The sequence below is a fragment of the Saimiri boliviensis genome, chromosome 9 (assembly GCF_048565385.1).
Source record: "Saimiri boliviensis isolate mSaiBol1 chromosome 9, mSaiBol1.pri, whole genome shotgun sequence".
In the NCBI taxonomy this organism is placed as follows: Eukaryota; Metazoa; Chordata; class Mammalia; order Primates; family Cebidae; genus Saimiri; species Saimiri boliviensis.
The window spans coordinates 34464603-34487824 of NC_133457.1; the positions used below are offsets into that span (position 1 = coordinate 34464603).

Here is a 23222-nt window from a genome sequence, read left to right on the forward strand (position 1 = left end):
TTTTTATTTTAAAACGGAGCTGCTCGTGATAGGCTTGTCCATCAGATCAGGCCAGTTCGATGACTGAAATCTGTATTTTCAAACAGACCCAAGAAATTCAACTGCCCACAATTTGTAATGAAAATGCCTAATGTTACCTTGGCATTCAAAACAAAGGGCTATTAGCATAATTATGCCTACTGGTCTTGAGGCTATGAAAGAACAGAAAAGAGAAGTAACTGCACAGAACTATACGGGCAAATCTTTTGGAACATCCCAAATGCCAAGTTATCCCGAAAGTCAGTTCCTGTCTGGATTACCCATGATTGGGGGCTTGAAATGATAGCAATGCACTTTTAAAACAAGACAATAAACCAAAACACATTAAAGAAAATTTTCAGTAATGAGAATAAATATACTTGGAGAACTACAAGTAGTTATCAGTACTTTAGAGAAATCAAAGCATATTATAAAACCTACCAAATTCATCTGAGAGGCTTTCATTTTGTCTTTTTTACAATTCCTTTGTTTGTGGTATGTGATGAAAAAGGATGCTTGGCAAAGCTCACGGGCTCTGGGTGTGAAGTCTTACCCTTCTGCTTCACCAGTGAGGTACCCACAGACATTCGTATCAACATTCTGTGCCTTGAGTTCCTCATTTAAAAATGGGAATATAAGACTATATCCTACTTAGCGGGACCAAAGGCACTCTCGATACATCAAAAGCACTAAATCAAAGTGTAATACTATTATTTCAACTATTAAGATGTCATATCCTTATTACTACATAGGAAACAGAATGCCTGGCATACAGCGGACTGTCGATACATACCTTTGAATATATGAGTATGCAAACAAATTTCATAGGTTAGACTCTCACGTGAAATGCAACATATGAATACTGATGCTGGCTATTCTCTTAAGAATGTGATTACTTTTAAGAAATATGTAATTTCAGTTCAAAAACTGTGAAACAAAGTAGTTTATTAAAAACACTTTTCTGTAACATGACAGATTTTCTAATTGTTGCTCCAGTATCATTCATAATACAGACTGAAAATCAACTGAACATGGAAGTGTATTCAATCCCTACGGAAATGACTGTCGCGTTTCAGGAGAGCAGTACTGAAGCTAAGCTTCAGGAGCACAGGGCAGTTTCTTTTTAAAATCTATTTTGCCATTAATAAATAAACTGTCCAACATATTTGACATCCTCAGATGCTGTGAAAAACAGGAAAATTGGAAAATCATCTTTCTCGGAAATATTACTTCTAAATGGAATGTTCAAATTTAAATTTATTTTGTATATATTTTACTACTTGAAAATAAAAATGACAGTTCTCAGCCACTTTATATGACTTGGCTTAGAGATATCTTTTCCAGGTGAGAAATAAGAGAGAAAATAATCCAATGCCTTAAAAACGTGAAAGCTGTGGTGCGTATGTGTGCGTGCGTGTGTGTGTGTGTGTGTGTGTGTGTGCACGCGCCCGTGTGTGGTGACAGAGGAGAGGTAAAAATGAGCAAATCAGATTAAAAACCACCATAAAATATTTGACCTAAACATTTTTAGAATGAAGACATTAGGCTGGTAGAAGTTAATAGCTGACCTTTTACTTAACAAAATGAATTTACCCCTGTAACAGAATGTGTATATATTTATCTAGTGTTTAAATGCAATTTCTAAAACTCCAGGGAAAATAAGCATCAAAAGGTAATGTTTTCTAATAAATCAAATTGTTCACTTTTTAAATTCCCAATTTTCCTCCCAAATCCATATCCTCAAAGTTTTATGATTACAGGCTTTCTTGTCCCCAAATCAGAGTTTATTCTCTCCTCCTTAGCTGCAGTTCAGAATGTAACATCCAATTTATCTAACCACATCCACTGAAAAAAACAACGTGACAACAAAACATCCATCCTCAGACCTATAATGAGCTAAGCATTTCTTATGTCTTAGAACATTTCACAAAAATAAAAAAAAAACACGTGGTACAAAGAACTTAATAAATGAGTGTCAATCTATTTGGGCAGATTTATGATAGGAAAGTGATAACAGAAATAAAGGTATGAGTTGTAAATCAAGCCAAGCCCACTTATGGAATTTCTGTAGCTGGAGAAAACCTTACAAATATTATCACAGAAAACATTATTGTACCCAAATATAAGTTTTTGGGTTTTCTTTTCTTTTGTTTTGCTTTGTTTTTTGAGATGGAGTCTCACTCTGTCACCAGGCTGGAGTGCAGCAGCACAATCTCAGCTCACTGCAACCTCCGCCCCCCAGGTTCAAGTAATTCTCCTGCCTCAGCCTCCTGAGTAGCTAAATCAACACTTTTAAAATTTATCATCAGCCAAGGACATAAGCTTAGCAAGTCATGACTTTTGTGTCAGTCATTAACTAGCACCATTACTTTAATCTCCAGGGACACTGGCTCGTTTCAACTGTCAAAGGGGAAGAGCCTAGGAAGGATAATCCCTTCTGGTTCTAAGAACTCAAGACCAAATGGACATTTGCTTAGCAAGCATTATACTACCATCCTAAGAGCATTGGAGGCAGCGCTTGTCCAACACCCCAGGCAAAATCCTTTATACTAAGTTTAATATTGAGGGACCCTGTAACCATACTTGCTACTGGAACACTTTATCATATTCAACAAAATAAAACACTCTATGGTAAAAGGTGTATGTTGAATTGCATGCCAAAAGTTCTCTTGCATGAATGAATCAACACTCCATAGGGGAAGAAAGGCCTCAACACTTGGCATTTCTTGGTGTTAGGTCCCATTTTGTACAAGACTGAGGTCATATTTATTTGCAAGGCATTTTTCACCATAACATCTTTATCACCAAATCTTAACCATAGGAAAAAGAGTAGTTTTGTCAAACTCGGCATATATTTTGGACATAGGCTTTAGGGAACTTGCATCTCTCATCTTAATAACTCTAGACAGAAAAACATAATCAAGAAGCAAACAGAAAACAGTTTATTGAAAACATTCTGACTAGAGTATCAGATTCATAGAAAGATAGAAGATGATTCAGCAAAATGTAAAATAACTCCCTCATTTAGAGAACAATTTACATTTTTCATACTGTTAAATATTAAATTAATTTCAAATATTTGCTTTCACTGCTAAACTATGCTGAATTTTTGGAAGATTTTTTTAAGGAAAAGAATACTGTAATTATAACTGATGTTGAAATTGCAGCCTAGTTCCATCACTTAATGATTACAGTGAGGTATCCAGTTACAGGAGGCCATGTATCTGAAAACCTCTCTCTACAGAAATTCACCAATGTATGACTCCAAACCAAGTCCTGAATTACATTTTGTCATTCTACTTAATGTTATAATTGTCTGTATTCAATTCATTTTCCACAATAACACAAAGTAAATTCAAAATTCTATTTATAAGTTATAGTGAGGTGGAGTTTACTGGCTGAATGTTATGTCATTTAACAATTAGTTCTCACTAACTGTATCAATAAATATTTGTACTAACATCTTCTTCAGCTCAGAGTAAATGCCTTAAGTCTTTGTCTGAATGTACTTCCAAGATCAATGGGACATTTAGTAACATAAAGACACATGCAATTTCTGTACTGGGTATTTATATTATGTTTTAACTGAGTTTTTTTCAAAGTTTATTTCTAGACCATTTCAAATTTTCAAGTGTTAGCAACCATGTAACATGTTATCTGGAGTTTTCTGCGAAATGAAGCCACTGAAGAGTCACCCTACTTTTATTATATAATCCTAGTGATTTAACTGTGTTTAATTAATTTAATTACTTTTATTTGATGGTTATAAATTCATATCCTCTCTATTCCAAGGGAGAGAGAGGGAAGATAGGAGATTAGCTAAAATGACAAAAAAATAAAAATAAAAAAGTGTACTCTGAATTGCAAGAAATGGACGCTTAGCAATACAGAGAATATGTAACCTGTGGCTATAGCTTACCTTGGAAGAATATAGAAAGTTGTTCATTATAAACTTAATTCATTTGCTTTATTTCTAAAATTTCTAGCAAATATCAAAGTTAAAATGTTAGACTGTAAGTTAGCAAATCTGAAATGCATGGAGTTTTTATGAAACAGAAGCACAAAGCCCGTAAGTTTCCTGCCAAAGGTACCCAATAATCGTCATGAGCCTCACATTAGAAATACATTTTGAGAGTATCTACTACTGAGAATATAGCAGAAATACACTTTGAGATCTCTCAATTGCAGAAATGTATACAGCAGTTACACAGTTCAAGTTCAAATGACTGAGACTAATATTCAGAATTAAAACTCAAATTAAAAGAAAACATTAAATATTTGGTAAAAATCTAGGTGGACCAAGACTCCAATCATACTGCATCATGGAATGGCCTTAAAATAGATTTGGATGCAGAGGGGATGACTGTAACACATGTACATGGTGACCCCACAAGCAGCCCTTAACAGCAGATCCACAACATCCTTTTTCTTTTGTATTTGAAATCAGCTGAGTTTCATCAAAAATGTTTGATTTTCTGTTTATAAGCAGGTAGGCAGTCTCTACCTAGAGTTTTAGCTGCCCTCCACCAAATTATTCTAAAGAGATCAAGGAAAATAATTTTAAAATCTTTATTTCATTTCAAAAATCCCTGATGGTATGACAGGCAACTAAGAGGGAGAAAAAGAAGATTCCACTTAAAAAAACAGAAAAGAAGTAAACCAAAGCCACAGAATTGGTCACAAAATCTGAATGAATTAACAACTATTCAACTTTTAGTTATGGCTAATTATTTTCATAATTATTTTTACTGAAACACTTTTGATTTTTTGGTAATGAGTAAAGTAATCCAAGAAACGTACAGTTACTTTTTGCAGATAGCACAGTGAAGTTCTTCGCATTATCACTGACACTGCCATTCCCACTCACCGAAGCTTTGTGGGAGTAGTACCACCTCGACTCTTTCTTAAATAAGGGCATTCAGGAGAATGTAGCCATCATGCTCACAGCACTCAGAAAGAAGACAAATCTAAAAACTAGCCATCGGAGTCTTCCGCTGAACTGTTTTTCCTGTAAACAGTCCTTTGGCTCTTTTCCCCAAGGGAGAAAAAGCGTATAGGCGCTGTTCAGAACGAATCAGGCATATTTTAAAAGGTCACCAGCGGTCAAGTCACTTTGCATTTTTGGCAGATTCTTGCTTCAGATACCAGTTGCTTTAAACTAGGGAGCTCCATCAAACCTCAAATCAGGGTTGCCCATGATGTCTTATTATTTATTACATGCTATGCTAAGTACCTGTGAAAGGGGGCACTCCTTGGCCAACGAACTCTGATTCATATCTTTCAGTAAGTCCTTCAGAGCATTCCTCACTGTGGTGTGCGACCATTGTTCGGGAGGCAAGTCTTCTAGTTTGGGGCAACTATTTGAGACACAGATTAGAAAGGGGATTATTACAAGATTGCATCCCGCTGCAGAACATTCCTTTAAGACAGACAGATTTCATTTTGCGCATCAAACAGATGCATCTGGAGATTGCTCTCGGTCTCCTGATTGTTCCGATTAGTTAATTACTTTATACAACACATCTGCTGTATCGATGCATGAATTATACATCAGCTGCCTGTGGTGGCTATTTTTTCATGTTACTTCTACCTTCCTGCTCTGATGCGCTTGGGAAGACAATTTAAGGTGTACTGCCTTCTCATGAGCCATCGTGAAAAGCTTTAACGTATTAACCGATTTCCTTTCATTACTCTGTTCATACGAATTAAAATCGTAAAAAAAATAAATAAGATTGTGGTAATAGTGAATAAGACAGTCTTTCACAAAATGTACACAGATGGCACTGTTCATGATATGCAAAAATATTTTTTTCTTAAGTAAACTTTATGTAAAATGCCTTCTTGTAATGCATTATTTAATTGACTAAACCTAAAAAGTCTTGTCTTTTGATAATCTGCACAAACCTACAAATTTTGTGTATGTGGGGGGGAGATACTTTTAAATTATACACTGACGTCAGGAAAAAAGGCAGAAGGATAGGGTAACAAAATCAATCTGTATTAACCTTTCTGAAACACAGAGTAAAAAAAAAAAATTGAAGGTTGACCAAAGAGAGATGCTTCATTTCAAAAAGACCAGGTAAGAAGAACGTTTCACCCTAGACTTGCTGTTTTGACTCACCTGTGTAACTGAATTTTCAATGTGACCACATGATACACATCTTGAAGCATATCTGCTACTGTAGCATCAGGGGCATCTGTCACGTAAGACAGTGGAACTGGATTCCATTTTCCAACCTGAATTAGCCCTATTTCAGATAAAGGGAATATGTCACTAAATATTTTACCCTCAGATACCAAATCTAGTAGAAGGGTGATCTTTTTTTTTTTTTTTTTCTGCTACCCCTACCACAGGCAATACTGTTATTTCTGTTTGAATGATTCCCTTCCTTCTAAAAGGCAGGTCAATGAAAATATTCACAGCTTAGCTTTCCAAATTGTAAAATTATGTAAATGACTATAGGGTTGTTTATTATTTTGGAAATAAAACCCCATCAATAAAACCTATGCATAAGGCCACATTTTCCTAACTTACAGGAAGTTCTAATAAGACATAGCTGAACCAGTTCTAAATGGCTTTACGATTTAGATAAGATTCTCTATTGCAGTGGGAATCAGCATTGAAAAATACTTTACAGCCCATAAAACCATCAGAAACAGAATAAAAGAAACAGAACTAGATATTCAGTCATAAATGCAAATTGACTCTCAACAGTCCATCTGCTCAAATACGCTCCTCACTTCCTTGTGGGTCCTCAGTGGAGCAGATTATTAAGGTCAATAAGCATACTAATGATTCAGCTGAAGTAATTTAAAAAAAAAATCTACCTCGACATTCCACATGAGCAAAATGTGTGTTAACTAAACCAAACTGAATTAAGCCAATTTTTTAAAGCCACAGCCTATAAGGAACCAATGTAATACACAGGCTACAGTTCTTTGAATAAAAATATTCAGTGCTTTCTCTGCAAGGTAAACAAAGGATGCCAAGCAATTTTTCCAACCCCACGTACACATTATTTACCTTTGGCCTGGGCAGCAGAGCTATGTGAATAACCTAGAGACAGCAGTGCCATTTCTATCAGCTGGTTGAAAAGCATATCCTTTCTCACCAACACAAATTCTGCATGCTCCTCCTTGCAATCATATTCAATGGCATTTTCATAATGTTCCACCACACAGAAAACCGGTAGCATGGTTCCTATCAAAAAGACGAAGAAAAAGAGATGGAAAACCAACAATCTTCAGAAATACAGCTTGAGAGAGGAAAAATTAGCCATGAAAATAATCACAAGAGATTCATTGTGCTTTTAGACTGGGTACAGAACTACAGGCACATGCACACAAACATATACATTCCCGTATTATTTAAAGTTGTAAGAGAAATATTTAAGTAGAATGTGAACTTGGTCCTAAGGTAAGTTGGGCTTTAAATTAACAGTGCATTTTCCAAAAGCAATGAATGCAGAATTACCTTTCTGATCAAATAATAATGGTGACAAAAGAGAAATAAATGTGTCTTCTCTAGTTTGCTATGAGTATATAGTATGCAAACATAACTCACTAGTTATCTTCAGAAGACCCTACATTCCTACTGCTTACATGATTTTGTTAATAATAAACTTTTCCTGTTTGTGTCCAAACAAATTATCTTTGACAATGAAATTTTCATTTTCTTCCTTTTTTAGAAATTAACTCTAACTGGTTTCGCACAAAGTACTTAACCAAACTGGTACTCATAATATACAATTTCAATATGTGCATAATCCACATAAATACCATTTGCTTTTATGAATACTCATTTAACCTACCTAACTGAAAAGATAACACAGTATCCGCAAGTCTTTAAAATCAACGATCTTTGTTATAGTAAATAAGATAAAAATGAGAAAGAGAAAAGGAAACTGACCTTATCAGGACATATTAGGATAAAGGAATCTGCATAGATTTGGTGCGCTCTCTCTTTATATATTTTAATCCAATAGTAACTCAGTAGCCAGATGATTAATAAGCACAAGCCACAGCACTATTGGAAAGAGGCTTCTTCTAGAAATTGAGATTACGGAATGCTGTAGTACTCAAGGTGTTTATGCAGCTCACTGTCAGACTTCCAATGATAACGGAAAAGGGTTAAAAGCAGATGCATCTGAATTGTACTGTGGCAAACTGCCAGAAGGGTATCATCTTTAGCATAAATGATGACAAGGGTTACTTTAACAGGGCACCCAGGATCCACAATTAGTCCTACAATACTAATGCCTCTATAAGCTCTGTCCCCTGGACTCACAGAATCCTACCAACTTCTGAAGATGTGTAGTACACAGCAACCGCAGCTAAAAATCAGGATTTCCTACTGACACCAGAGAGGCTCTTTAAAGATTCTCTATTTGCTTGTTTCTGTTGAACAAAAGCCGGCAATAAAACAGCTACATCCTTCTACATGTGAGTCTTCACCAAAGCTTTAGTGAACTGTTCACGAGAGATTCTAGCTCTGACAAATAAACCCCTTTAGGTTTGCTTAGAAAAAGTCACAAACTCATTCAGAGGTACCAATAGGATAGGCACGAAAAACAAGCCTCAGAGCTTGCCAATATTTTTGTCATTCATTCAGCTGTTTTATACCAGTGAGAGAACCCGTCAGGGATCAGAAGACAACTTGAGGAGACCACAGCAAAAATAGCAATATGCAAACTGGTGATTTCTTCCTTGGCTTGAAGGTATTTTGACAAAATCGCCTAAACAAATAAAAACATTCAATCCCTTTTTCTTAGTAGTGCTTTCTCATCTCAGCCATAATTTTCATCTAGCACCTGTCAGACAGAAACCATGCACAAGAAAAATAAGATGGAAATATTAATAAAAACCCAGGAAAAGGCTTTAGCAATTTTGTTATTTGAAGTATCTGAGACCCTTCCACAATTAACCTGCATTTTTAGAATACATTCAAAAAACAAAACAAAAAAGCGTTTGAGCAGGAAGTGAATTTACTGTACTTTTCGTTCTTCCTCCTCCTGTCCTGATATCTTCAAAGAGTTGAGTAAGTACAACAAAAACATACAAATTGATTCTTCCTTTTGTAGGATTAAACAGATGTATTCTACAATATGCTTTTCCTTAAACCTATGAACTGCAGGGTTTTCAAACTATTGAAATATATTGGATTTATTCTGGATTTTATCGATCATGTTTAGAGGTACCCTAAAATAATAAAGATGGCTATAAAGTAACAAGAGTATCATCTAATTACAGTTCTAGCAAACTGTTGCGGTTACCCTTCTGTTCCTGGGAATAACGCTGAACATAAGCCTTCTCTGAACTGTCCGATTATTTGTGCTAGTGTTTGGCGAGAGTTCCAACTACAGCAACTTCATAACCTTCCAGCATTTAAAGGGGAGAGCACTGGTCACTGCTGAATGCTAAAAATACCACATGATTTAAACCTGAAGGCAGTCTTAGAAGCTTTTGCTGAAGGTTTATGAGCCTGTGTAAACAGCACGTCTGCCATAAGGAGCAGTGAAGTCTGTAGAATCCTTGTCTAAAACTGTCCTGGCATTAAAGTTTGCTGTGCAAATATCACATAATACCAGAGACAGCTGAAATCTCCTATTTAGGAATTTATGGAACTTACATGTTTGCAGGCGTCAGAAAGTCTTTTTTATAGAGCCCCAGTGCTTCACAGTACAATATTAATGCACTCTGTTTGAAAAGCCGTAATAAATTATATTTTTAATGCTCTTACCCTGGCTTTCTTAAGATGCATACATTCTTGGCAAACAATCAATAAATAGGGTAATCATGAGTAGAGGCCAAAGAATTTGCTGAAGTGCTGTTTTTCCATTTTTAATAGATAAAGATCTAACAATACGGACTGCTGTGTCTGTTCATTTCAGGATCAATATATTCTTTGTTTTCGCCAAACCAAGGAAAAAATAAATGATTGTATGATAAATGTTATGCATCAAGCACAATGAAATTCCTCTGCTTTCTAACTTTATCTACTTAATATTCTTGGTTGCTAAAATACAGCATTTTTAATCCATTGCTTAGCAAATTTAAGGACAATCTGATTCCTATACATGTTATTCAGACACAGGATGAAACTCCTTAGGAGGCACAGGCATTACAACCGGGGATAGGCACTGCTTTACAGGAACAACACTGTTAAACAGTCAAAGTTGTTAAACTGCATCAATTTAATACTGGTAGAAAAGAGTCACATAGTTACACATCTTCCCTTTATAAACTTGCCGAAATCTGTTCTTTCTTCATCAAGCATACCCAATTAAAACAAAAATTTAAAACTAGAATCATCAGATTTTTCAATACTAATGAATTTTCTCTTAAGAAAATAAGCCACGAAAAATAACACGACACAACTTCTGTGCAAGACTTTTAAGATCTCTGAAACTGCCTTACAACCAAAAATCTTAGAAAGAAGCTAGGGTAGCTCTCAAACCATCTAAGTGTTTTATTCTTAATCAGGTTAGTTTAAAGCAACAGCCGCCTACAATCCTCTACTGTAACACCTTTTGAATGGACCCCTGCGTAAACTAAGACCATTATATTTAATTCAGTCCTTAGAATCTGAAATGTCCAATGATTCCAGTCTACAGTAAAATGCTCCACCCAAGCATGGAGCCTATACTTTCTAAAGTGATTGATACTAAGGACCCAGAATGCAACTAATTTAAGATCGGAAAGAGAATAAAGGCAGAGTATACAAAACATGTTCTGCCACTCCACCCCCACACAATGTGGCCTTGTGTAGACACCAGGGCTTTCAGCTTTCCAGGATTTGGCTTGAAAGTATTTACCTTTCCTAAGGTTGGTTTTCATCAGATGGCCCGAGTGTTTTAAAGGCACTCCCTGCATTTTTGCACCTGTACTCCCAAGCCTTCCTCTTCCTAGTGGGCTCCCGTTCTGCTCCAGGCGGGCAATCTTGGCTGGTGGACCCTTCGGATCACTCACATTGTTAGACATTTCTGAATGTTCTTTCCCCTGAGTTGCCTCGTTCAAATGATCCATACTCAGTCACTGTCTAAAGATCACCTGCCAGAATTTAAAAAGAAGACAGTTATAATTGGTTGGGGACCTGTATGTATATATGTATCCTATGTAAATGTTTTAGCTTTAGATATCTCTCTCTACTAATATAATGTATTTGTAACATGGCCTTTCCAGATATAATACAGATGTTACTACGTTTCTAGATAATAGCCCTACATTCTTATTCAAATTAACAGAATGATCTGTGGAAACTGTACCAATACACATGAATAAAAAGGTAATTGGCCTATAAAAAAAAAACTAAGTGAGGGAAAATGGGCTTACTTTTAGAATTATCAGAAGTATAGCTAAAAAGAAAACAGCAAATTGTATTTATGTAGTCCCAATTTTTAACAACTAGAAACTCATTACAAAAAGACAGCAGAAACACTTTAATAAAGGATGGAAAGATTATCACAGTTCAAAATATTAGAAATCTAACGCATATGTTTATATTTTTACATATGTTTTAATTCTTATTTTTAAAAAACACACATAAACCATCTCTAAAGAAAGTAACAAACATCTAACTGCTTTTTAAACTCCCCAGTGGCATAACTAGAAAAAGTTTTCTACTACCAAAGTTTCAAGAGTTATGTGACTTGTTAAAGACCTAGTCAAGTTTTGGGTCAAACATGTGATTGGATCAGTTTACCCCCAAGCAAACAGAAATAAGTGAAAGGTTTTCAAATATCCAATGTACTGATGCATTAAACTCATGTGTTTTTAGAGTTAACATTTAGGTGTCCATTAGTAATAGAGGGCTGTTAAAAATAAATATTTTTTGTAAATTGAATATACTTCATGATATGCACATTAGGTTGAAGTGCCAAGCTGAAGGAAAAAAAAAAAAAAAAAAAAAAAAACCTTGATGATACTGGTAAAACAAAATATCCAGTATTCAGAAATAACCTCAGCATGCAATGGCATTAACATCGTAATTAACTTCAAAACGTTAACAGATAATTATTTTCAGTTATGTATTAGACATCAATTTTCACATTATTTATAGTAAAGTGATTAGAAAATATCAAAGTCATTTTTAAAGTATAGTTTTAACTAGGATTGATAAGAACAGGTAAGTAGAATTATTTTATGAACTTTCATGGTATTTGAAGTATTGAGCTTATAAAACTAAGGGTTTCATATTTAGGCAAACCAGAGAGAATAATTACCATTTTTCCTAGCTGTCTAGTAATTTGACATAGCTTCTGTTTGTTTTAAATTCTTATACTGAAGCTATTTAAATCTGGATTTGTTGAAAGCCAGTTTGTATTAGCATGGCTTTTCTGTAAACATTTTTTTCTTCTGCTTAACCATAGCCCACTTCTTACCATATAATCAAGAAAAGGGGGACAGCAACGTTAATCTAGAGGTTTAAAAGCAACCTTAAGAATGCCAATTGAAGAACTATAAAGTTTGAGAAACATTAATGGCTATTTATCTTTGTACTCCAGAGTGGCACACTGAGAACTAAAGGTTTACCGTTGATCGAGGTCCCATCTGTTTTTGGTTATGAGGTTCATTAACAATAAATGTGCCTTTTTAAACCACTTTTTATCAAGATTACTCTTTTCCATTATGTTAAACTGCAGTCTAAAGCCAAAATTAGAAAGCAATGATTATTAACTTATTCAAAACACTCTTTATAATGTTTCATGTGGATAATACAGAGCTGCTTTTTCTGAAATTGGTTGCCTTATCCTAGAGCAGAAGATGAATTTTAAAACATGATTTGAAAAGAAAAAAATCCTTAGCCCTTGGGGCCATTTAAGAGAAAAAAAAGAGGGGAGGTGTAGACAACAGCATCAAAGTTAATGCTACAAAACATATTAAGTAATCATGAGGCTTAACAACACTATAAACTGTTCAGCAAATGAAAGTGATATAATTTAGTTAATGTATTGACAATCAAAGTATCATACAGGTCATGCAAAACTGTCCTTTGAATACCCACCTATAAGCATCTATTAAACACTAGGTCATGCTGTAAAAAGCTTTACATTACAAACCAAAATTACATGCCCATAAAACACCCAATTTTCTCATTTAAACTCCATGTCCTGGCTGAAGTTCACCAAACCTCAGTTTGGAATTGAAAAGAGCAACCTCCAAGAGGCCTGCCTGGACTGACAGCAGCAAGAACTAACTATGGTCTCAACAGATGCCAGGCTGAAGAGTTTCTTTTGAGTTACACATGTTAAAACCCATTTTAGTGTAAATGTCTGGTTGCCACACAGAAAGCAAGCTACTTTCTGAAAACCCCATTTCTCTGCCCATAAACTAACACCATATGATAATTACGGAATAAAACTGAACTCAGTAACAAGAGCTACTTCATTTAAAAAGAAAGAAAAGCACGAAATTCTAGTTTTTTAAGAACCGATTCTTTTGCAATGTGAGATCCTTTTCAATGAGTTCCTAGCTGGATCGCCTCTTTCGCCCCCACACAACCTCATAATCACATTTTAAGACTGTGCCCTTATCCATTCCATATGGCCGGCACAATCCAGGCCAAGCTTTCACTGTGACCTTTTAAAGAGACAAAGAAGCAAAGTACTATCTAGAAACAGAAACGCTGCAGTTTTACTGAGTGAAATTAGCAAAACCGACCTGAAACTCACCACTTCAAAACTTGACAGCATATAAATAACAAAAACAAAGGAGATTTCCTTTGCAGCCCGGGTTCTTGAAGAGAAGTTCAAGACTGATGTTTTCTATGTCCTTTTTTTTTTTAATTAAAAAAAAAAAAAAAAAAGGCAGCAGACCTGAAGGCGACTTCCCCTGAAATTGTGTTATTTTCCCTTCCCCTACCCCCGCCCCCCTAAGAGGGGGAAGGGAAGAAATAGACGTATAGAATAGTAGCCATGAGAAAAGGGGTTAAGAAAAAAAAAAAAATCACAATTCGAAAACCAACATCTACGGGTTTGTAAAATGTCTAACCTCAGAGAACGGGGTTTGCGATGGGGAGGAGGGGAGAGTGGGAAGCAGGGAGGGGGAAGAAGATAAAATTGATCTGACAAGTGATTCGTTGGGGGAAAATCGTAAAAACAAAGCAAAACCCGTTATGAGCTGTACACTGTGGTGGTGCTGGGGAAACGAGGTGGTGACTGAGGATTCTCCTTAAAAAAAAAAAAAAAAAAAGAATCACTGCGGACAAGGTCTCCAAAAAGGGGAAAAAAAAAAAAAAGGTCCCTTCGCCTTATCTCCCTCCCTCCTGCTAGCTCGGGTTCTTCGGTGTGAGGACAGAAAGTCTACTTCTGGCTGTCACTTGAAATATTATTCCCCAACAACCCCGAAGAACGCGCACTGGGAAGGCCACCTCGCCTCCCTCCCAATCGCCCCCACCCCCTCCCCAAGAATCGCGACTAATATTAACAAACCTTAAACTTTTCCCCACAGCCTCGCACCCCCAGCAAGGGCATCTAGAGGGGGACAGCGAGGGTGGGGGGCAGAGGGTCGCGAGCAGAGCCCCGGAAAGGCACTAAAATGCCACTTTTGATTCCGCCCTCGCTGACAACAGCCCCGAGGACCCTCTCCCTGCCCATGGACGCGGGGCTGTGAGCCTCTGGGGTCCCAGCAAGTGAGGAGAGAGGAGGTTCGGGGGGAGGGGGAGGAGGAGGAGGACGATACGAAGGCACCCCCAGCCACCTCCACCGCCTCGGCAGCGACGAACTCCCTGCCCCCTCCCCCCAAAAAGTCGCCGAGCTCTCACTCGTCCAGAGTCCAGGGTAAACAACGAGCCCCACAATGGCACTAGGACTTGGGGGGAAAAGAAGCCCAGGAACCCCGACAAAACTGATCAGGAGTTTCTCGAAAGGAAGGAGGGGGGCGGGCAGCGTCCTCTGGAGTCGCCCCGGCTCGCGGCTGGGCCCCCGGGCAGGCCGGAGGGCGGCCGCGGCGCTGGTTGTTGTGGCGAGGCCGGGTGTTGCTGGGTGGCACAGGGAGAGGTGTGTGTGTGCGCGTGTTTGTGTGTGCGTGCGTGTGAGCGCGAGTCCCCGGACGGGGCTGCGGCCGCCTCGCTCTCTCCCTCCTCGCTCGCTCGCGCCCTCGCCGCCGGCTCTGCCCCCATTAAACGAGCAGCGGACTCCTCCCGGCCGCTGTAGCCGCCGCCGCCGTGCCCCGCTCGGCTCCGCGCGTCCGCCCGGGCTGCAGCCCTCTCCGCCGCTGCTCCCGCTGCTGCTGCCGCCGCCGCCGCCGCTGCCGCTGTGGGTGCCTCTTCTTCCTCCTCCTCATTTTAATACAGAGTCACCCCGCTCGCAGCCCCAGCCCCGAGCACGCAGCCTCCTCCCGGCCGCCCGCCGCCGCCCGGAGCCTTCCCCAGCGGGGCCGGCTCCTCCGCCGCGTCCGGGGAGCGGGAGCGAGCGAGAAAGTGGCGGCGGCGGCGGCGGCGGCGGCGGAGGAGGGGGGAGGAGGGGAGGAAGGGGGTGCGGAGCCGAGGAGGAAGGCGGCGTGGGGGGGCAGGGTGCACGGAGCGGGCGGAAAAGGGATGGGGATTAAAACCCGGGCTGGAGGGCCGGGATTGGGGGAGGGGGCGGGGGCGGCGAGTTAAAAAGCCGAAAGACAAGTAACTCGTGAATGAGTGAGGGAAGGGGGGGAGCGCACGGTTTCCGGCCCCGGGCGCGCAAGAATTTGTAATGAGCTTGATTAGAGTGAGGCGGCCCGACATTTATTACACACAATACCCAGAATAACAGGGCGCCGCGCGAGGGCTAGCGCCGGCCGCCGCCAGACGCGCCAGGGAGGGCGCGGGGGGAGGAGGAGAGGGGGCTTCCCTGGCAGCGGCCGCCGGAGCGGGGAGGGGAGCGCGCGGGGCGCGGGCGGCAGGGGCAGGTGTGCGAGCGGGAGCGGGGCGGGAGGAGGGGCAGGACGGGCTCGGGGGGCGGGGGGAAGGAAGACGACGGGGAGGAGGGGGCGAGGGCCAGGGGAGAAAACTAACCAGCCACCCACACGCCACAAAAGCCACAGAAAGGAGTACGCCCGGAGCGTCGCGGAGGGACAGGCGAGGCGGGGGGACGGGGGGACGCACCGGCCCCGCGGGAGAGGGGCGCGGGGACGCAGGTGACAGGCGCTGAGGACTGAGGTAGGGAGACTTCAGGAAGTGGCTGGAGGGGTACACGCGGAAGGCGGATCTCTCCGGAGAAGCGCGGAGGGTGCAGAAACATTTGTAGAGCAATAAAGGCCAGGAGCCTCGAAAGGCTCTCCGAGTGCTTATCCTCTAAGGAGGGTGGTCCTTAAACTATGAAGAGCCAACGTTAGAAAGAACTAAGAGCTTTCTGTACTAGTCAGACGTTGGTTCAAATCGCCCTCACTCTTGAGCCAGAGAATACTTTGGAAGAAGAAATACGTGGCCGAGTTAAACAAAATTTGGGTCACTTGAAAGAGACCTGACTTGTTATTATAAAGGAGGAGATGCCATCATTCTTCACATAATTTACCCTGGGCAGAAGAGGAAAGTTTGGGTTGGTAAATACATCTATTGTAGCAATAAACACTTATCCTGCAATCTAGGGTAGGTTACCCAGTTAAGATAAATAAATGGTCATTACTACATAAGTACGATTCTCTTGTTTAGACAATCTATTAAATACAGTTCATGTGAAATAAAGAATATTACAATCTCACCCAAAGTAGAAATGCATCATTTATCGCTTAGGTATTAGTACTAGCATTTTAGCACCCTGAAGGCAGTTTATCATTAAATAAGAATTGTTTTTCAGAGTATGCTGGTAGGGAAAAGAGAAAAAACTTGTCAGATAAACATTTTGTTACACATAAAAAAGCAACAAGTTAGCACAAGTACTGAGATAAGAGGGAAATATGCAAATCAATCTCTGTAAAGCCACCAATGCACTCTTAGGCACACTGTTTACAGTACAGCTAAAGAAAATCAAAAAGGTAAAGCAGAAAAGTATAGGAAATGATGGCCTCCTGGGGGAGGGTACGTTCAGGAGAAAAACAATGAAAATATATTACTCTAATGGCACCCCAGTTTCACCCTCAAACCAGAAAGGTTAGTCAAAATTTGGGAAGGCAATCGTGAATCTTGGCTCACAAACCCAAGCCTTGAGCAAAAGAATGAACATGTGATAGTAGAAAACACCGCATCAAAAATAGGAAAAGAATTTTAAGGCAAATTTTTAAAGACCAAATGATAGTAAATTTTTAGAAGTTAAAATGTGAAGGAATATGAAGGAAGATACATTAGCTCAAGTATAAGAAACAGAAATATGGTAGGGTAAATTTGACATTTCCAATATGGATACTTTAACAGTTGCTTCAAACTAGTAATGCCTGACATGTTTCCCTGAAACATGCCTTGTTTTCAGTAGGGACTGTGCACTCTAGTATGGTGTTGAACAAATTTACAAACAATAGCATTGTTTAAAAATAAAGAAAAATTATAGTGTCCACGCACAAAAAAATACAAGTTAGCCAGGGAATGTCACCTCAAGCTGAGTATTTTTTATGAAGGAAAAGAAAGTTGCTGGGCAAAACAAAATTTAAGAGAAAACACCACTAAACAAAGATCACTGGAAATATCAATATTAAGATAGGCTGAAATAAAGTATTGTAAATATGCTTATTCCATCATTTTACAGAAATAAATAAGACAAAATGCCATCTGACTGCCTTACCCTCCTAATGACCTAGTCAATGCTAATATAATATGGGAACTAATACAGCAACCCTTAAATTTGAATTGCACCTTTTATCTAGGAGTCACAAATCTATTCATAAACACAAAACATGAAAGTATGTGATAAGGACTGACGTGGCTTTGGAAAATGATGAATAGAATAAATGAGCATAAAGGCTTCTAATAACGACTACATTATAATGAATAACAATATAGCACAATCATGAATCTATTAATCACATATAAACTTTCCCTCAAGCACATTTTTTTTTTATTCCAAAACTATATTACAGGAAATAAGTAAAATGGCACATAAAGGTTTATGTACTAGTGGTATATGTCACTGATGAAATTAATTACTATATATTAACTACCCCTTTACAATAGTTCATTATAAACCACTGAGTATTGGCCAGTGTAAAGCTTGATAAAAAATAAAGAACAAAAAAAGAAAGAAATTTGTCTTAGTCTGTTTTCTGTTGCTTATAACCAAATACCTGAAATTGGGTGATTTATAAATAAAAGGAATTGATTTCTTACACCGCGGAGGCTAGAAATTCCAGTTGGAGGAGCCTCATCTGACAAGGGCCTTCTTCCTAGTGGAAGCTCTCTGCAGAGTCCGGTGGTGGCACTGGACATTACATGGCAAGGGGCCTGGTATGCTAGCTCAGGGCTCTCTTCCTTTTCTTACAAAGCCACCAATCCCACTCCCATGATAACCCATTAATCCATTAACCCTTTAATCTACAAATGGATTAATCCATTCATAAGAGCAAAGCCCACATGACCCAAACACCTCTTAAAGGCCCCACCTCTCAATATTGCCACATTAGGGATTAAATTTCAACATGAGTTTTGGAGAGGACAAGTATTCAAATCATAGCAATTATTAAGAAAATATCACCTTCCTAGGCATATGTGAACATAAACTATCATGGTGGGAGGAAAAAAACATCAACACAGGGATCTTACATTTAGCAATAATGATGCAAGCAAGTATTGAAAAAAAGTTAAAATAAACTTTATAAATCTGGTCATGAAAATAGAAAACCTCAGGAATATAAAATATTGCAATTCAAATACATGAACTATTTAACATGTGGATATACATTTAAAACAGAGTGCATCTATTTTCTATCACATGTGAAGGCATTATCCTGGCTACACAGAAAATTTTTAAAAACTTAATGAAAGGACTACTGCATGTTTCAGATGGCAATGTATTAAGATAAATATGCAGGCAGATATCCGAACGCATTAAAACACATTCAGAGTTCTGAATAGCACATACATTTGTAATAAACAGAGAAAGCATTTAGAATTCGAATGCTTTTAAGATATAGCAACTCCGCCAGTGACTGTGTAAGCAAAGCAATGCTTACCACCATAACACTTTCTAAGGACATGGTTGTTTTTCATCTTTTTAAATTCAAATACAGTTGGCTATCTCTACACTTTTAAAGCAGCACAATTTATGTAGCATATTGCTCTTTTTGTCGTGTCAACTCTTTGTTTTTTGGCGTTGGCTGCAGGTGGTGTTTTCCATATATGAATTTCTGGGAATATGGTCTATGTTGGCCATATAAGGATGTGTATCTGAGCCATATGTTTTGCTGTCATGTGTCTCATTTTGTCTGTCTGGGAAGTCAGGACCGATTTCCACATCGTTTCCTGAAAGGACCAAATACCAATTTGAAAGAGCAGGAAGGAAAAAGCTGGGGCTGCAGCCCAAACAACTTTGTCAAAATATATATTGGAGAAGAAAAGCAATATCCTGTAAATATTACACCCTTCTTCTCACATATTATCTGTGACCGACATCATTACAACCTCATACAGTTTGGGAAAGAATCTACTTGTTCAGGTTCAGAAGTTTGCAGTATGTGTGTGTACACAGCTTAATCAGATTAAGATCCTACGTCTTAAACAGATCCCACTTCTTTGGAGGTCATGGCATGGCACATGCTAGCTGCCCTACTCTGAGAGCTATGGGTCCTGCAGCCAACCTGACCCAGCCTTGAACTTGGGGAAAGGAAGCTGCCTCATGCTTTTCTTGTTTAGGTAATAATTGGAACTCTGATTAAACTCTCTAATTATGCAAGAAGTTTTGGCCCCCATTATATACCCTCACAGCATCTTGTCTTTCTCCTTTGAAATAGTCATCACAGACTTAATCAATTAACAATTTGGGTAATTGCTGGTTTAATAACTGTCTCCTTACTAGACTGTAAGCCCTATGAGAGCAGAGAACTAGGAATTTACACAGTGTCCTTGTAATATTTATAAATGAATAAATGGGAACAAAAAGCTCACAGTGTCACTTGCAACCAATTTCCACTATTAACTGCATTGACTTTTTTTTTTTTTTAAGACAGATTGTAGGAAGAGGGAACATTGGAGAAGGTGGTTATATCATTTAAATTTGAATTAATTAAAATTAAATAAAATTTATCATTTAATTCCAAAATTCCCATTTTAGGTGCTCAATAGCCCCATGTGGCTAATACTATCATAGTGGACAATGTAGATTATAGATCACTTCCACACTGCAGAAAGTTCCATTGGACAGTGCTTACCTAGAGAACTCCTTTAAAAGACAACTAACGGAATGCAAGACCTGGCCAGGAGGAGTCTTAGAGTTGCTAAATGGCTTTCAGACATTCCAATGACGTCTGAATCAAGGTAATTTTCCATTTTGGAATTAGCCTATAGATCTGTAAAGTTACATGGAATGAGACTTGTAAACTACTAAATACAAATTTGAGAACTTTCTAGACATATGTGTACTTGAAAGCATTCTGTAATACATTTTAAATAATGTGTTTAGTCCAAAAGCTGCTTTCCATGAACATTTAAATATCTCATAGGTGAAGTTGAAAACCACGGTCATTCCCACCCTTACCCCTGTACCCACATTATGTAAGCGTAGCTGCCCTTAGAAATGGCTCTTTTGGAAGCATTAGTGTAGATACCTACTCAAACTGGAAGGGCATCCAGATAACAAATAATGATGTACCACAGAGAATAATGGCAAAAAGCTTCAAAATGTTGCAGGTGAGTTAAAGGAGTGATGATAATGAACTCTAAATATAGGGTTTAAGGATTTATTTTTGTTTTGTTTTCTTCCCCTAAGAAGTTGGACTTCAGTTACAGCTAGACTGATAGTGATCAAAAGTTGTTTCCTAATTACTTGGGGTAGATGTAAATACAGAGATTTAATTTATGATATAGTTTTAATAGACAAAGGTCATTATAGTTTAGAGGGCAAAAATCCAATGTTTATGTTTGTTTGCAGAGATCTGGAGAGGGACAGTGAACAGTCATTGTAGCTGGCTTCTGAAAATCGACAGGATATCTGGGCCTTTTACTCAGAAATAATACTGTCTTATTGGAAAATTTATTGGAAAAAAATTTTTTTAGCTACCTTTCCTTCCATGGATGTCAGTATGGATCACTTATCTGACAAGGCACAATGGTAGTAATTCCATCAAAATTGGTACCTTTATCTAGACCCAGATCAAAATTGAGTAAGAAGAAATAAGGATTCTTGAAATTGCCCTGGAGTTCACAAGGATGCCTCATGTTTTTCCTATAGCTTATGGAGTGTCCTTCCTGCCCCTTCTCACTTCAGAACCCCCCTTCTGCCATTTCCTTTAATGTGCAGCTTGACTTCTCGTCAGTCAGAAGCCTTCTCCAGCTGTTATTTCCTTTGCCATGCTCCATCACACTGCCAGTCCTGAATGTAATGTGGCATTTCTTAACGATATGTCTGCCTCTCCACACTGCAAGATTCTAAGCATCTTGAAGGTTTACTTACGTATATATTTCTAGAGTCTCTTTGACAATCTTAGGAAGTAAAACCAAGAACTGAGATCACAACCCAGATGTCCGGGCTGAACCCCACTGCAATTAAATTGGGGGGGGGGCGAGGAAAAGACATTCCGTTTTTTAAAGCTCTCAAGGTGATTCTGATGTACACCTAGGTTTGTCATCTACCAGGTTAGGTGATGTTTTAGAGATAGAGAATTAAATATGCCTGCCAGGACATCTCTGAGGTGGTTTATAACCCACTGCTGGAGTCACTTGGAAAAGCTAAAGCTGTTGTAGGAACCAGCAGTTGTCCAGAATTTAAGAAATATATGTGTGGGCAAGCTACTTGTTCCAAATTTCTAAAAAAGCAATAAAAGTGGGGGCAGGAAGCTATTGGATCATTGATTTGGCAAATAAATACATGCTATTTGAGGAACCATAATAAACTAGCATTTGGGCACTTGCTTAAGATTTACTGGGGTGCCAGAAATCCTGTGCAGGTATGTGATTTATCATCATAGACATAGGCGACTAACCACAAAATTATACATGGAAGTACAGTTCTCAAACCAGTCTATTATTTACTGGAGCCAGAACCATCCAAGTTTCCGCTAATTCTTTTTTCAATATAGCAGGATTTTTCTCCCAGACAACTGCTCAACCTTGAGTGGGCTTCTCTTTGAAGGGCTGAAAACTGTCAACTTATTTCCAGACTGTTACTGCGCTTCAACAGAACCAAAGTATTCAGATTGTCCATGTCAAGGAGCCAACTGCAAAGCATCCTAGACCTAGCTGCTGTGCCTTTAATATTCTCAGAAAGCTCGAGGTAAAATCCTCCAATTTTTAATTCCAGTGAAATAAAACAGCAACTGTTCCCAATCAACTTTTAACCAAGATGTACATATCAACCAAATTTCCTTAGTTGATATGAATGTTATTTTCAAATCTCTCCTGGCTTAATTGGAAGGAGAAAGGATTTGAGGTTACGATGGTCCTGAATCCTTGTCCAGGTCATTTTTGTGGCAACATCAGCCAAAGACAATATCTGATATAAGACACTGAATGAGGGATTGTCCATTGGGAAAGCAAGTCACCATCAGAAACAAATGCTTCACACCTGGACAATAATTAAAGACTACTGTAACACTTGAAATTTGTTGAAGTGAAGGAGAAATTTCGTTCAAAACTAAAGTACATTGTATTTGGGCTGATGGAAAAGAGTTGGAAACAAACTGTGGTGATGGTTGCACAACAGTGTGAATGTAATTAATGTCACTGAATCGTACACTTAGAAACTGTCAAAATGGTGTATTTTGTTAGATATATTTCACCACATAAACACTTTCAAAAACAAAAACACAAAAGCAAAATGATCTTTCACGTATGCCTAACATTGGCAGATATACAGTATCACGAAAATATCATGCCAAGCCTCAGAGAAACAATGAGCTACATCACACCGAACAATCCCATCCCCACCCCCAATCTTACATTGCTTTGTCCTTACCTGCTAACAGTCCAGTCCAGTTTATGCTTCATAATTAATGTGATGATTACCTGACCCAAGGATAATTAACATGGATTGGTAATTAGAGACCAAAATCCCACCCACTTTGAGGGTCCTTCAATGTAAGAAAATCGTTCTTTTTTAAGGTTTTATTCAACACAATATCTTAGCCAAAAGAAGAGAAAGAAGCATAGACAAAAA

General features: G+C 38.6%; 1 protein-coding gene across 5 annotated transcripts in view; it reads right to left on the reverse strand.

Moving 5' to 3' along the window:
* Positions 1-23222, reverse strand: part of SATB1 (SATB homeobox 1) — a 99563-nt gene that overhangs the window by 64623 nt on the left and 11718 nt on the right. For 2 of the 5 annotated variants that reach the window (XM_039480360.2, XM_010335641.3), the window contains exons 1-5: positions 13689-13775; positions 10833-11067; positions 7043-7219; positions 6140-6266; positions 5252-5375 (exon numbers count right to left, since the gene is read on the reverse strand). In XM_039480360.2, the coding sequence (XP_039336294.1) occupies positions 5252-5375; positions 6140-6266; positions 7043-7219; positions 10833-11043 (639 nt within the window). In that variant the 5' untranslated portion in view covers positions 11044-11067; positions 13689-13775. Of the gene's footprint in view, positions 1-5251; positions 5376-6139; positions 6267-7042; positions 7220-10832; positions 11068-13688; positions 13776-14447; positions 14477-23222 lie in introns of those variants that run through there. The other 3 variants (XM_003924927.4, XM_010335642.3, XM_010335644.3) reach the window with 2 other exon arrangements.